At 39.8% G+C, this 15,280-nt stretch overlaps 1 protein-coding gene and 1 pseudogene across 1 annotated transcript; both read left to right on the top strand.

Moving 5' to 3' along the window:
- The first annotated feature begins 682 nt into the window (after positions 1-682).
- LOC127757649 (uncharacterized) lies at positions 683-4,010 on the top strand (annotated as a pseudogene).
- Positions 4,011-11,851: 7,841 nt separating this feature from the next.
- LOC127756404 (uncharacterized) lies at positions 11,852-14,941 on the top strand. The gene is made up of 3 exons (XM_052281742.1): positions 11,852-12,092; positions 13,404-14,278; positions 14,357-14,941. Exons 1-3 carry the CDS (start codon positions 11,852-11,854, stop codon positions 14,939-14,941), a joined length of 1,701 nt encoding a protein of 566 aa, XP_052137702.1.
- Positions 14,942-15,280: the final 339 nt, after the last annotated feature.

Here is a 15,280-nt window from a genome sequence, read left to right as displayed (position 1 = left end):
AGTTGATGAGAAAAATTAAATTGATAATAACAATAATAGATGTTGGAAACATCATAGAAGGAAGGTGCCCAGTGAAAAAAGTATATAAAGGACTATAACCTGAATTCCCGGCTGAAGGAGTGACCAGTCAAAGCATGTTTCGAGTCGCTGACATCTCCAGTGACAACCACTCTAGTACGTAGTAGTTGCAATTGCATCAATGCCTTCTGTTACCGATGTCATGCTATGGAGTATTCTCGAAGAACAGTTGGGATCTGTGAATTGCAAATGATTCTTAGATGTTTCAAAATTTCTCCAGTTTTACTAAAATGAATGCAGATAGTTTACAAATCATGCCAGTAGATGTAGGTAATTTCTCTGTTAACATCAAAATAGTGCACTCATTTTGTTGAAAGCATGCTCATAAGTCGTAACACATCACATGCTAATCCTTATTAAGTACGGAATCTCCTATTCTTGTGATTCTTGTATATTTATCATGGAGGCAACATGCTGCAAGTTATGTTACCAGATGCAGGATGTTTTATTCTTACATATTGAAAAGAACACATCCATATTCCATCCCATTAAACTGGTATACCAGTGCAAGAACCATCAAGAATACTGCAACTGTCACCTGTGCTTAATCACTAGCTTGTGCGAGATTATTTTTTTCTTTTAAAAAAATGGTTCTTTAAAAAAATGTTTATGTGATTGCAGGACCATCACTCTACAACAATATGTGAATGCAGCACGACAAACCTTTTTGACAGTGGCTCTTCTCCCTGATCAAAACCATTCCCTAGAGATCACACCTGAAGGGTGCCTATTTCTGTTAACTTGGACCAAGTGCTTCACGGAAGCCTTCTCGAAAGGCAAGAGTTGGAATGGGGATTTCACATTGGCAGATTTTAAGGTTTGCCGTGGTCATGTTCAAAAACATAAAAAGCCAAAAAAATTTGGTGATGAGGGAATGAAAAATGATATGGAAAAATTTGTTGAAGAAATAGAGCTTGTCTTTAGAAGCCGGGATAGTCGACTGCGTTTCACATATCCACCTTACTTCAGTGATTTTACATTCCGTCTTAGAAACCTCGAGATAATCCAAAATGTCTTATCTAACCAGTACAAACTACTTCTTGAGACACATATGTGCTTTATGCCATCATATGAGAGAGGTTGCTTCATTATCGGTCTGTATAGAAACTATCAGGGTGGTGATCAAAATGACAAGTGGGAAACTGCGATAAAAACTGCTGTTTGCGCAAGTGGTTGGAAAACCAAAGTGTCCAATGTGGTATTTTTTAAGGACATCGTTACAAAAGCTGAGATGGAAGGACTTATGGGAAAACAAATTTTGAAGCTTTTAGATTCTCTAGAGACGTAATGACGCATGGTGCAGATCAAGACTATCGATTTGAGGCAAGTTATATAAAGTACTTTTGATTTAATGTTTTACGTGTACTTTGACTTTTTGAATTAACCAATGGATCGGAGTATCTCATTAAGTAATCATGCATGGTCCAATCTAGTATTTGATTATTTCATTCTTATGAAATGTTGTGCACCATCTTTTGAAGGATACATTGTATAGTTACAAAACAAATCTTAATATTAGACAATAATAATTAAGGGACTTGATCGAACAAATAGTTTGGGTTTATTATTTATTATTTGAATTTGTTTGCTTCTTTTTTTTTCTTTTTTTCCTTTTTGTAGACAAACAATGAGGAAGAAAAGTTTCCGGATGACAGTGGGATTGAATTAATGATACCTTATCACCTAGGAGATTTTATTGCACGGATTGTTGCAAAAGTAATCCTGGATGGAATTGACATCACCGATGAGTATGATTTAAATTTAGCATCTTAATTTATTTAGCCAATAATTGTAAGAGTTGAAAGTCTTTGACATGTTGTAACTTGTATAGGTTGTTCTCGGCTAGGGTAAAGTGTGTCTAATCCCATCTGCAGCCCTTGAGGACAGGTATATATGCTCTATATATACTCTTTTGCAGCACATATTTGCTAGGTGCGTTTGAAAGTTATCCAATATTATTTTTGTAGTAGCAAAATCGTTATTTTTGGATAAATCTTGGCCATGTTATTATACTGGAGAGATGCATATTAATTTACTCGTATATGTACAACTAGAGAGATTTTGGAGGACCACAATTTCAATTAATTAGCCTGGTCAACCACCGCGTAAAACACAACATATTAATATGTTTTATCATATATGATGAACACAGTTTCCTTTTTTTTTGGTAGTTTTGGAATTAAGGCTCATCATGAGCTTCAGGGTACAAACTTTTGTTGACTATCTCAGCAACTTTGTTAATGAATTAATATAGTGATGATGATAATTGCTAATTACAAAAGATTCAATGATCTGAAGACCATTTGTAGCTAGTCTGCCATACTGTAGTGTGTTTGGTGGTGCGCCGATAAAGAGGCAGCAGATCACCTCGTACGGCTGACCTTGAGTTGAGCGTGTTCACTGGTCTAGTAATTAATTATTCTCACCTGTCTAGGAGTATTCATCTACTAGTATTTCATTATCCAAAGAAAGAAGGGTATAGTCGAAGATATAAGTATTTCATTATATATTCATGTGAGTTCTTTATATATATATATATATATATATATATATATATATATATATATATATATATATATATATATATATATATATATATATATATATATATATATATGTATATGCATGTCTGCCTTCCCAAGTAGTATAAGCGAACAGCGCTAACTCTCGAGAAAATCTATATATCCTCTATGCGCCGAGAATGGTACTTGTATATATACTATATAGAAGTGGATTTTCATTCCTAGGCTTTGTTCAACTAATCTCTTTCTCACAAGGGATTATGGTGTAAAGTTAATTCCCCTCAATCCCTTTTTTTATTATTATTGTTCGTTTAAAATCCATATGAGAAAGAGATTAGAGGGGATTGAGGGGATTAATTTCATGTCACAATAGGTATGGAATTAATTAATCCCTCCAAATTTCTCTCTGTCTACTTGGGTGGAGGATATTAAACAGACAAGCCATTCTTAAGGGGAAATCCACTTATTTTATGCATGTCTCGCTCAAAAATTCATTATTTTTTTTTTAAAAAATGATAAGCTCGATCAATATGCATGTAATATATATATATATATATATATATATATATATATATATATATATATATATATATATATATATATATATATATATATATATATATATATATATATATATATACATACACATTGCATAAACATGTAAATTCAAAACAAACCTATACTAGTAGAGACAAAAACAACAAATTGGATACTTGAAAGACACTCGGACTAGCTTGTAGTGGAACTTCGTTTGCCAGATCTGAGAAGCTAGCTGACTCCTTGTTGGTTGATTAATGATGAATTTGATTGTCAAGGGCTAATAGAGAACGTGATTATTTGGGGTTATTTAGTCTAGGAGATCATGTAGGCCCAATGGGACCATGATACATATGAAGCAGTTAATGCGAATGTGGAACTAATAACCTAGCTAGCTACCCAATGATACAGAGACAGTAGTGTACATGTACCTGAAAGTTAAAATGTTTTCTTTGGTTGATCTACAACAATGCCATCCTAACTATAGATAGATAATCTTGTACGTTCAAGAAATTAATTGGCATAGTGATTAAAATATCATATATACTTTTCTTTTGATGAGCTCGTTTTGGTCTTGCAATATGAAGTATCTGATATATCTGTTAACTTTTTTTTTTTGACAGGAAGGCCGGACGACTGGTGGTGTTGCTGCTTAACTCCAGTGGCCGGCCTCTCCTAAGATAACCAAGTACCATGTCGTAGCATGATCAGAAGCTAGCAAGACACCTCGCTCCTTAATGCCTGGTGCTAATAATTAATTAAATTCGAGTAGCTTTTTTTAATGCCATTGCACTATCTGTAAGACTGAGTACTCTTAAGCCCGTACGTACTCTGTGAGATGATCTGCAGTTAATTGCTTTTATCGTGTTGTCGTGTGTCGTGACTAGCTAAACCTAGCTTGCTAGTATGTAGTACCGTAATTCCACTTGTCTTGTAAGACTATTATTTTCGGTAATTTCGCTTGTCTTGTAAGACTATTTATTTTCAGTAATTCCTTAATGAAAAAATGGAGCTGGGAGTGTTTCCCAGTTCCACAAAAAAAAAAATGTCTCAGCAATATTAGCTATATATATATACAATTTCTTTGGCACAGCAGCGCAGTGCATACATGAATCCATCTACTTGAATTCGTATATTATACTCTTGGAGTCGAGCCTTTGAAGATAATATAGTGTATAATACATGCATACATTATATCGATGTATCCAAACTGAAGTTGAATATTTATACTTTAAATATGGCTATTGATCAATTGGAAAATTAATTATCCATATTCTTGTGGGGCGATAGTACGATAACACCCATAATTCAAAGCTTAATAAATTGTAAAATCCAAAGGTGGTTAATTAGTTTGGCCTGCAAGCAATAAAGTAATTCCTTCCTAATCATGTCTTCAAATATTGCAGGAACTTCGAAAAGATATACATCTTTCTTGTTTGCATTAATGGGTGAGCTCTAAGCATCAAATAACAGGAACACATATAGATTTCCTTTTTTTTTTCAAACTGTCTAGAACTCTAGATACCAGTGAATTGTGAAGGCACATATTGTAATAGATCAAAAAAATAGTAAAACCTATAATCAGTGAAATGGCCCCCTTTGTCTTTTGAGATCATTTTGCTCGTTTTCGGAATTTTCATGCATTCATATGCATTGAAACTACACTACTAAAAAAGCGTTTTTCTTGGCAGCCAAAATCGATTTTCGGTAGCGGCACTGCCAGTTGCTAGAGATTGTAAGATCGAATAGAAAGAACTAAGCCAACCAGGAGGGGGGTGAATAGTTGGTGTACCCAAAAATTCAAAGTTTTAGTGGAATTAAAAGTTACCCTCAAATCGATGTAGATCGGTCTGACCGAGGTTGATCAGTCGGTCTGACTGCTCCTGCGCCGCCGGTCTGACCGGTGTAGATCGCTCGGTCCGACCGCTCTAAAGTCGCCTCTGCTCCCTGTCGCCATCGCTGGTCTGACCGCCGTGTACCCGCCTGTCTGACCGCCGTGATGCCACCGGTCTGACCGCCGGTGTCTCACCGGTTAGACCGCCGAACCTGAGCAAACACAAATCGAATAACTCTTGATGTAGATGACAACTTTATTACTTCTCTCTGTGTTTACAAAGTGCAACAACAATACTCCTCACGAAAATCTCGACTAAACTCAAAACCCTAACTAAACTCTCAGCTCAATGCTCTCAAAAGCGATACCGGGAAGCCTCACGCTCCCTCTCTATTTATACATGAGGTAGTTAGCCTAAAGCCACGAACCAAACTCATACAAGAAGTCCTAATCCACCTAGATAACATTTCCGTACAAGAAACAAACTTTACAAACTCCAATCATACCAAATTTGGAGTCTTTCCAAATTCGACTCCGCATCCCATACGCACACAATATCTCCATCGTATGACATATGGAATCTTTACCAACCACGTGCATTGATCTTTAGCCTAAGTATCCCGCATGATATCTGACCGTCCAGACGTCACCTTATCTCCAAGTTTACTCCCGATCCATCACCGACAATACTCTCCCGAGACATCAAGTTACCTACACATGAATCAAACAAAGAAACCATATATTCCGAGACCAAGCTATCTCCAACTTGACTCATTGTTAACAAACAACAGTATTACATACACATAGTATCCATCGAGAAGCCATAAACACGAAACATCCATGGATATCCAAACAAACAACCCGAAACCGAAACCGACACAGAGTCGGCCGGTCAGACCGCGGGCTGGTCGGTCAGACCGCTCGCATAGCGCCGGTCTGACCGGACCCGACAACAGCAACACCTGTAAATCATCTGCAAATCCAATTATCTCTAAAACCACTTCGCCGATAATCTCCAAATATCAAAACCAACAATCACATATGCCAATTGTTCATCATAGAATAAGAATCAAACACACTTTGATTTTACAGAGATCAAAGGCAAGTGAAAGTCAATGATTTTCATAGGTGGAACATGCCCGCTATAAAAAAAACATTTGGCAGGTGGCCCCTTTAGAGGTACCGCAAGTGAAGATCTGATTATCAGAGGCGTTAGCGTAAGAGGCCCGCCAATGAAAACCTACTTTTCGCAAAAAAAAAAGAAAGAAAGAAAAAACGGATCTAAATCCCAACTTCAAATTCAAAAAATTATGGGATTGGATCACAAATCGATAGATTCCCCAAGCTTATGCACAAAATCAACCATTTCATCCACATTACAAATTCATAGAATATAGATCCCAAGCTCATGCACAACAGATCCACAATATATGTACAAATTGAAAGCAACAAATCAGCAAACTGACGAAGAGGACGAGGTAGACGGCAATTGGCATGTAGACGAGCTCTCCCGACGGTGCCCCGCGACCCCGCCGCCGTCATTGCCGAAGCCCACGTCATCGTCGATCTAAGGAGCCATGGCCGCCGTCACCTTCGCCGTCGCCGAGAGCTGAAGGAGAACGCCAAACAGTAATATGCTAAGTCTGCTCAAGAAAATCAGAAGTAATCCCTTCTTCCTAGATAGTTGATACCCACTACTAGCAATTATTGCTATAAAGCAGCCCTCTGGTGCAGCCACATCATCGATATGTCATAGCCATTGGATCGTCGGTCTTGCTTTGATCTGAGCTGTCTGATAGCAGACGTCATCTCCTGAGTTTAGCGGCCAATCCCAGATCTATATCTATATCTATACCTAATATAAAAATACACAAGGTTTCCGTGTTTTTTTCGTCCGTTTCTTTTTTGGTGATTTTCCGATTTTCCCTTTTTTTGCCATTTCTCCGTTTTTCGTTTTTTCTCCGTTTTTCCTTTTTTTTTGGCTGTCCCTTTTTTCGCCTTTTTTTCTCCCGTCTTTTTTCCCTATTTTTTCGTCTTATTCTTGTCGCCCTTTCTTTCTATCCGTCTTTTTTTCCGCTGACTTCTTTTCTTTTTCATCCTTTTTTCGTTATTTTTTAATGTCGTGTTAAGTGTTCTTTAACATGCGTAAGAGTACGTGCGCATGCGGTAAGGATTTGTTCTTTATTTGCATGAATTTTCCGTCGTCTGGCTGGTAAGGATTGTTTTTTATCTGCTCAGTTTTTTCGTCACCGGACGAAACCCTAACGTCGCCGCTATGTCGATCTACTTCCTCATACGTTCTTTCCTCCAATTGATTGCAAAAGTCGATTCCCCACTACTCCCTCATCATTTCCCCACATGATTTTCCCTTTCAATTCCGCTTTAATTTATTGGATTTAATCACCATTTAAAAGTCACCATTCTATCCGAGTTTTCCAGATTCGTTTCGATTTTGATAAAACCGGAAAGAGGAGATTGAGTATATCAAAAGCCCTCAACCAATTGCAGATCCGTTTCGATTTTGATAAAAACAGAAGGAGGAGATTGAGTGTATCAAAAGCCCTCAACCAATTACAGATCCGTTTTGATTTTGATAAAAACAAAAAGAGGAGGTTGAGTGTATCAAAACGCCTTAACCAATTTTGGGAAATCGAGAAATATTCAACCGGATTTGATAGGAATGATCAGTTCTGGCATCGTACGGACACAGAACTGTCTTCCGGAGGTTGGATACGACAGCCGACCATGCGAGCTGAGCCTACAGCTCCACTTGTGGGCTACATCAAAGATAGGCAAGTAGAGGAAGATAGCGGGGTGGGTTGGGACTGAAAAGTGTATAGCGATAAAAAATGTTTTACCCGTTGTAACGCACGGGTATTTTTTCTAGTTAGGTGGATGTATGGACGGCCCATCCAATAATCCTCACGGTCGCATGCCCCCTTGCGTCCAAAACCGCGTTGCCTGTCAGCGACGCCTGTCTTCCTTCGATAGAAGCCAGCAGGTGTAAAGGAAGCCAATCTGTTTCCACAGCAAAGACCTAGAAACACCTCCTGCCGTCTTGCTATCTCCACGTAAATCTCCCCATCTGACCATCTTCCTGCACAATGAAACCATTGTCTGGCGTATGTTTTTGAGTGACTGACGGAGGCTTCATGGCTTTAATCACCATCATTGCATTCCATCCCAACCCTCCACGGATCCTAATTACTGTTCCATTCCCAATTCTTCCACATGCTTTCCTATCCCTCTCGAACACATCGATATGTGGATGACTATTGATCCTCTTCCACCAGCCAAGAAATCATGTTTGGATTTTACTAGAGAGATGTACTGTCAAAACATTTTGTGTTCTCAGTTTGATCAAAGGCGCGAGTATAATCTCCAAGTAATTCTACGTGACCATAAGTTTGTATTATCTGTGTGCTTGGTTTTCTATGAATCATGATATGATACAGTACAATGGAATAGATCAATTGACCAGGTTAGCAGCGTACAGGTATGCAGTATACATATTGCTACTTGCAACCCCTTTTTTGCTACTTACTACAGCTACATATATACCGAAGCTTGCATGTACGGTTTCAATATAAACACTGTAAAGGATAATCGTACGTATCTCAGATCTGAATATAGATGTAACTAAAATTATGATTTTGAGAAGGCACTTAATTTCCCATTTCATCATTGTTTGAGTCAAAAAAATTTATGTATTAAGTCATCTATCAAGTCCGCAGCAACGCAGCGGGGTACGTACTAGTTACCTAATGGTCATTCCAGAGGTTCTCAGGAATCAACCGTTCCAGCAAGGCCAAAGCATACTGTTTATGGTGTTTTGGGAGCTTTGTAGCAGCTGTGAGATCAACGCGGGGAATCCTCATGACTCCTCCTTGATGAACCACGTGATCAGCACATAGGAAACGGTGAGGATTAGGGTTGGTGTTCGCCATTGCAGCAAGCGATGGCAGCGAAGCTAGATTGGATTGGGGTTTTTCTGTAACAGGAGGGGAAGAAACTGGAGCGTCTATCAGAGAAGAAGGTAATTTTTTGGCACCCATATTAAAGAAGTCCTTTTCACATCAGAGTTAATATAGCCTTAACCACCTCTCCTTTACCAGATAGAGTGGGCTTTAGGGGCTTTGGTAACCAGAGTTATTGGACTTGAGACTAGCAGAGTGGGCTTTAACACAAGGAAAAAGTACACCAAATGTCCCTCAACTTGTCATCGAGTCACAAAATCGTCCCCTAACCGCAAAACCGGATACAACACATCTCCCAACTTATAAAACCAGTGCAAACTAGATCCCTCGGTGGTTTTAACCCCGGTTTTATCCCACGTGGCAGCTGAGTCACTGTAGGACCCACGTGGGCCCCACATGTCAGGGTGCCACGTCAGCATCTACTCTCTTTCCCCCTCTTCTATTTCTCTATTTCTCTCCTTCCTTCCTCCCTCTCGCTCTGTGCTCTCGCACCGGCAGCGCGCGTGGCCGGAGGGTGGTGCGACCGACAACAGCGGCTCCCGGGTGGCGGTGCACGGGCTCAGGGTGGAGCAAGCTCGCTGGCATCCCCGTCCCACTCGTGCGGTCGGCGATGGTGGCGTGCGGCTATGGCCATCATCACCAAGATCGACTCGACGACGCCGCCATCAAGTCGTTGCCGTTGACGATGGTGGCGCGACGCTGCGGCTGGCAGGTGAGGCGCGGACATGTCCTCGCCCTCGTCATCAACGTCGACACCGTTGACGAGGTCCGCGCCGCTCACCAGCTCGCACGCCTCGTCGTTGTCGACGCTCGCCACCTCGGTCCGGTCCAGCCACTTCCCGTCGCACAAAGAGTGGATAAGAAGAGGAAACAAAGTGCTCGGTCCGGTGGCGCAGTGACTGTGGCCGACATAGCCTATTAGAGGAGTCCTCCGTCTGTGCACGGAGCCGCCGACGACGATGAGACCGAGTGGCGCCGGAGTCGTCGGCGTCGCCACTCCCCATCCACAGCTGCACTCGCCTGCCGCCACCGCAGCCTCTCTGCCATCGCGCTCGCCCGCCGACGCCGTCTCGCCATGCCGTTACCATCCCCTTCTCCCGTGTCTCCGCCGCCACGTCACCGCCGAGCTTGCTGTCCTTGGAGAAGACGCTCGACAAGCTACGGAGGATGAGGTAGACCAGCGCCTGCACCAGCACGAACATGGCCAATCTGCTCCTCTACACGTGCGCCGCCTGTGCGTGCTCCTCCTCGCGTTCGCCGGGTGGGGAGCCGTCCGATCGATCTCCTCTCCGCCGCTCCTTCCCTGTCGGCTGCGCTGACCCTCTTCCCCGCCATGTTGGTGACGCCGCCGCCGCCTCATCGGCCCTTGGCCCACATCCCCTGGGAAATAGGTTTGATTGATTGAAGCAGAGCCATATTAAAGGGATCAGGCATGTTTGGCACAGCTCCAGCTCCACATCCCGTTCATTTCTCTGACAAGAGTTGGATGAAATTTTGGATTTTCATGGCACGCTTTTCAAACTGCTAAACGATGCGTTTCGTGCGAAAATTTTTTATATGAAATTGCTCTAAAATATCATATTAATCTATTTTTCAAGATTGTAATAATTAAAACTCAATTAATCATACGTTAATACCACCTCGTTTGTGTAAAAAACTCAATCTTCATCTTTAGGGGAAAAGAACACCAGCTCAGCCAAATAGTTTCAGCTCCATCTAAAATGGGAGCAGAGTTGGGTGGACCTCTCTCACAAAATGAACTAGAGAGTTGGAGCTAGGTTTAGGCTGCTCCACAACTCCACTTCAGACTCAACTCCTAGAACCCGCCACTATTTAAGAAAATCTTACCTTCTATACGTGCACTTTCAGTGAGACTTATCATCTCTTACTATAAAGTTAGAGCTCACTAAGTCTAAAGCTCAACATGCAAACATGACGGCTTCATCATCCACTAGCAATAACTACTTATCAAAAAGCTCATGCAAACATGCAATACCATCCATAATTTATTTAATTCTACAAATCAAAATGCAAATAGATCCAATCATAACCTCTCTTATCATTAGTTTCCACAATATTTCAACAAATATATCCATCATTTTCATAATACTTAGCGTACATTCATCTATATATTCCGTATCAAAGTAGAGATATTATTTAGTTTATTTCATGTGTACTGCTAATAAATCCTAGCTTTTCATTTCTTTTTCCCCTATCTTTCGCTTCTTGCAATACTGGCCAACAACCTAAATTTTATCTATAATCTTCTACAAAGTCTATTAAATTTATTTATCTTCAAACATGGCTTGACAAATCAGTTTTATTTGTTGTTAATAATTAACATCATGCTTACTCCTTGTTCGATTGTTGAAAAAAAACATATATTAAATATTACTTAGTAATGTCCATAGCAAAGTGCGAGGAATCACCTAGTAATATATATGTATGTGATGGTGTACTTTTAGTGAGACTTTACGTAATACTCCCTCCGTCCCAGAAAGGAGGACGTTCTAGGTTAGTTAGGAAAAATTAGTGTTGTGTGAAAATGACCATTTTGCCCTCAATTTATAGGATTGGGGCTAATCATTTGAATGCTTAGTAGGAGTACGACAAGTACACTGCCACATCTGTACAAAAGGAATATTTGAAGCATCCAATTAATGCTGGGTGCTACTACTAGTATCAACACTACAGATTGGTGTTATACACCTAATTCGAGTGATATGGCGCCAAAACATAAGGGCTTAAAATAATCCAACCGGTCTAATCAAATTCAAAAACTCCATGGATGGTGCTTTGCCGCCCAAGGGTACCCTCCATAATCCTCAAGCAGCGAGGCAGCTACAAGCCTTTTATCACTTCATCCATCATCCTACAAACTAACTCCACACCCACCCATCACAATGGCTATAGATCTAAACATATTAGCAGAAGAAGAGGAAGATGGAGGGGCTTTACCTGACCTCAATGAAGCACAAGCCAATCTAGAAGAAGAAGTTCCTGGAAGGCATGTTATCCAGGTAGATGACCTTGCTCGAGTTGCTTGCCATGGAAATGATCAAGTTGTACATTCTTTTGATCTCAACTTGGGAGCTTTTGATCTCAACTTGGAAGCAACAGAAGAACAAGAACAACTGCATCCAGGTTTTTTACTTCATCTAATCTTTCTCAATGTATAAAATGGGTTCTTTCTCAGTGCATGTTGATTGCATTAGTAAATCTGGCTCTAAAAAACTATGGTGTTGTATGACATGCAACAGCAGATTATACCCCCTCATCAGCACACATGCTCTCTCTCTCTCTCTCTCTCTCTCTCTCTCTCTCTCTCTTTCTCACACACACACACGATCTGAAAAGAACAAAAGGTTGCTACTGTGACAGTTTTGCAGAGTTTAGTTCTTCTAGTTCCATTATCATGTATCAGAAGACACTTTAGAAACTAGACAACAGGTGTAGTAATCATAGAGAGTAAAACTCAAGACATGTCACTATGGTTTCAAACAGATTAAAGCATTGGCAAACAAATAGATTAGATTTCAGAGCCTAGTATGAAATTTTAGTTCACATCTAACCATTTCTTTTCAGAATCCTAGAGCATATGGACTTTACAGAAGATAGAGAAAACAAATGAACTGTAAATAGCACATTGTTACCTAACATCGAATTAGGGAGGAAGTAACTTTGGTCATGGCCACAGCATGTTGGAAGAATTAACAGGCACAACCTATTGGTGAGCAGAACGATGTCAAGATTTACTAACTGATTTTTTTAATTGCTAGTACAAAGAACCAATTTATTGCCAAGAACCCACACGCCTTGCCAAATTTTAGTATTTAATATTCATCAACAAATCACGTGTTTATGATGCGAAATATTGAATCATGCTTAGATGGTCACATACTTGTGAAATTTGAATTGTGAAGCATCCTTAACTCCAGCTCCCAGTCCCAGACACAATATTCCTGTTGACCTGCTACTGAAAATAAGCAAGAACTGAATTAAGTACCTGAAAAAAATTACTTGTACAGCACTAGAACTTAAATAGAGCTAGAGGTAGAATTAAATACATAACTGAATTAGCATGACAATAAATCAATGCTACCTTACGAACAGATTTATGAATAAGTCATGGATCTTGATATGGAAATATGGAAGAGTTAGTACTATTGTAAACTACAGTTATGAGTCATAACATTGCAAATCCTAAACATATTCAATATTCTTTGTGCGGCACTGACTAGCAAGTAGTTTTTTTTTTTAGACAATTATTAGCAAAACATGGAGCATGACCTGGATATGCATGCAAATGGAAATGAGGAACAGGAAATTCAACTGGGTAAAAGTTCATTACTTTTTGATAAGTTACAAACATGTTTACATTCTTGATTTTAGGACTGAATAAATCTACACAATCTGATTAACACACATTAACTTACCATGTAAAATTTTTTGTAGACAATGACAATGAATTGCAACATGAGCTGGAAGCCTTGGAGGATGATCTTCGGGACTATGGCGTGTATACAGATACTGTCAATGTTGTCTTTGATAGAGAGGAGTTGTCGGACTCAGAAGAAGAAGATGCAAATCCAAATCCAAATCCAAATCCAAATGCAAATGGAAATGAGGAAAACAGTTCTAGAGAATTGACAAACCCACAAAGGCAAAGAATTTATGAATTGTTGCTTGCAAAAAGTAAGGATGGAAAACTAGAAAAAGACACCACACGTGCAGTTGCTCAAGTGTTCAATGTCAGCATCCGTACAGTCCAGCGTATTTGGAAGAGAGCAAAGCTTTGCATCGCACATGGAGTACAAGTTAATGTTGACTCGAGGAAGCGTTACAATTGTGGCCGCAAAAAGGTTGTAATAGACTTGTCGGCTGTATCAGCTATTCCATTGCGCCAAAGAAGCACTATACGGTCACTTGCTAAAGCCCTAGGTGTGTCAAAAAGCACATTGCATAGGTTGTTCAAAGAAGGGCATCTACGACGTGACTCTAACTCACTAAAGCCTTCTTTGAAGGAAGCAAACAAAAAAGAAAGGCTGCAGTGGTGTGTTGGTATGCTAGATCATCGTACGTTACCAAACGACCCCAAGTTTATTGAAATGGAAAACATTGTCCACATAGATGAAAAATGGTTCAATGCCACCAAAAAGGACAGGACTTTCTACCTGCATCCCCTTGAGGAGGAACCCTATAGACCTGTCCAAAATAAGAATGCAATTGAGAAAGTTATGTTTCTATCAGCAGTTGCGAGGCCTAGGTATGATGCTGAAGGCAATTGTACTTTTGATGCTAAGATAGGCATTTGGCCTTTTGTTAGAAAGGTAACACAACCTTCTTATACAAGTGTTATTTACTTCTGTTTTTTATGTTTAAACCTAGCCTATTTGATGTACTAACAGGAACCCGCACAAAGGAGAAGCCATAATAGAGAGAGGGGGACACTTGTAACAAAGACAATTAAGGTTGATAGAGACACTATGAGATCATTTATGATCTCTAAAGTTCTCCCAGCTATTAGAGCAGGTTGGCCTCTAGAAGATGCAAGAAGAACAATATTTATTCAACAAGACAATGCTAGAACTCATGTACCAATTGACGATGAGCAGTTCTGTGTTGCAGTAGCTCAAATGGGGTTTGATATTCGCCTCGTGAATCAACCTCCCAATTCCCCCGATATGAATTGTCTAGATCTTGGCTTCTTTGCATCACTTCAGTCCTTAACTGCTAATAGGGTGTCTAAAAACATGGAGGAGCTAATAGAGAATGTTCAGAAGGAATATAATGACTACGATCCAAAGACTCTGAATAGAGTGTTCGTGACACTACAAAGCTGCTGCATTGAAGTAATGGAAGCTAATGGAGGGAATAAGTACAAGATCCCTCACATGAACAAAGCGAGGCTAGAGGCACTTGGCATTCTTCCTAAAGCCCTTCGCTGTGATCGTCAGTTGTATGAGAAAGTCATACAACTTTTAGGCAACTAATTGTGCACTTGTGTCATAATATGTACTCTTGTCATCTATGTACATGTGTCGTCTATGTAATTGTGGAAACTAAATATATAATATGTTTGCTTGTATGAATGTTTTATCCTAGGTTCTATTAACAAGTTGATTGTCCATATGCACAATAAAAAAACAAGCACTAGTATTTCATAGAGATGCATGACATTTCAATAAGATGTTGAATAACCATATATTCCAAAAGATGTCACCAAACAGAACCACATAATATATAACATGATAGGATGCCACTATGCAGCTGACTAATTATGAGTTCGTACTTCGGACTAACAACAAGAAGTACGTAGACGGCAAACTATT

The sequence above is a fragment of the Oryza glaberrima genome, chromosome 12 (genome assembly GCF_000147395.1).
Source record: "Oryza glaberrima chromosome 12, OglaRS2, whole genome shotgun sequence".
Lineage (NCBI taxonomy): Eukaryota > Viridiplantae > Streptophyta > Magnoliopsida > Poales > Poaceae > Oryza > Oryza glaberrima.
Note: the sequence above shows the minus strand (reverse complement) of the source record. Positions and strands in the feature narration are given on the sequence as shown.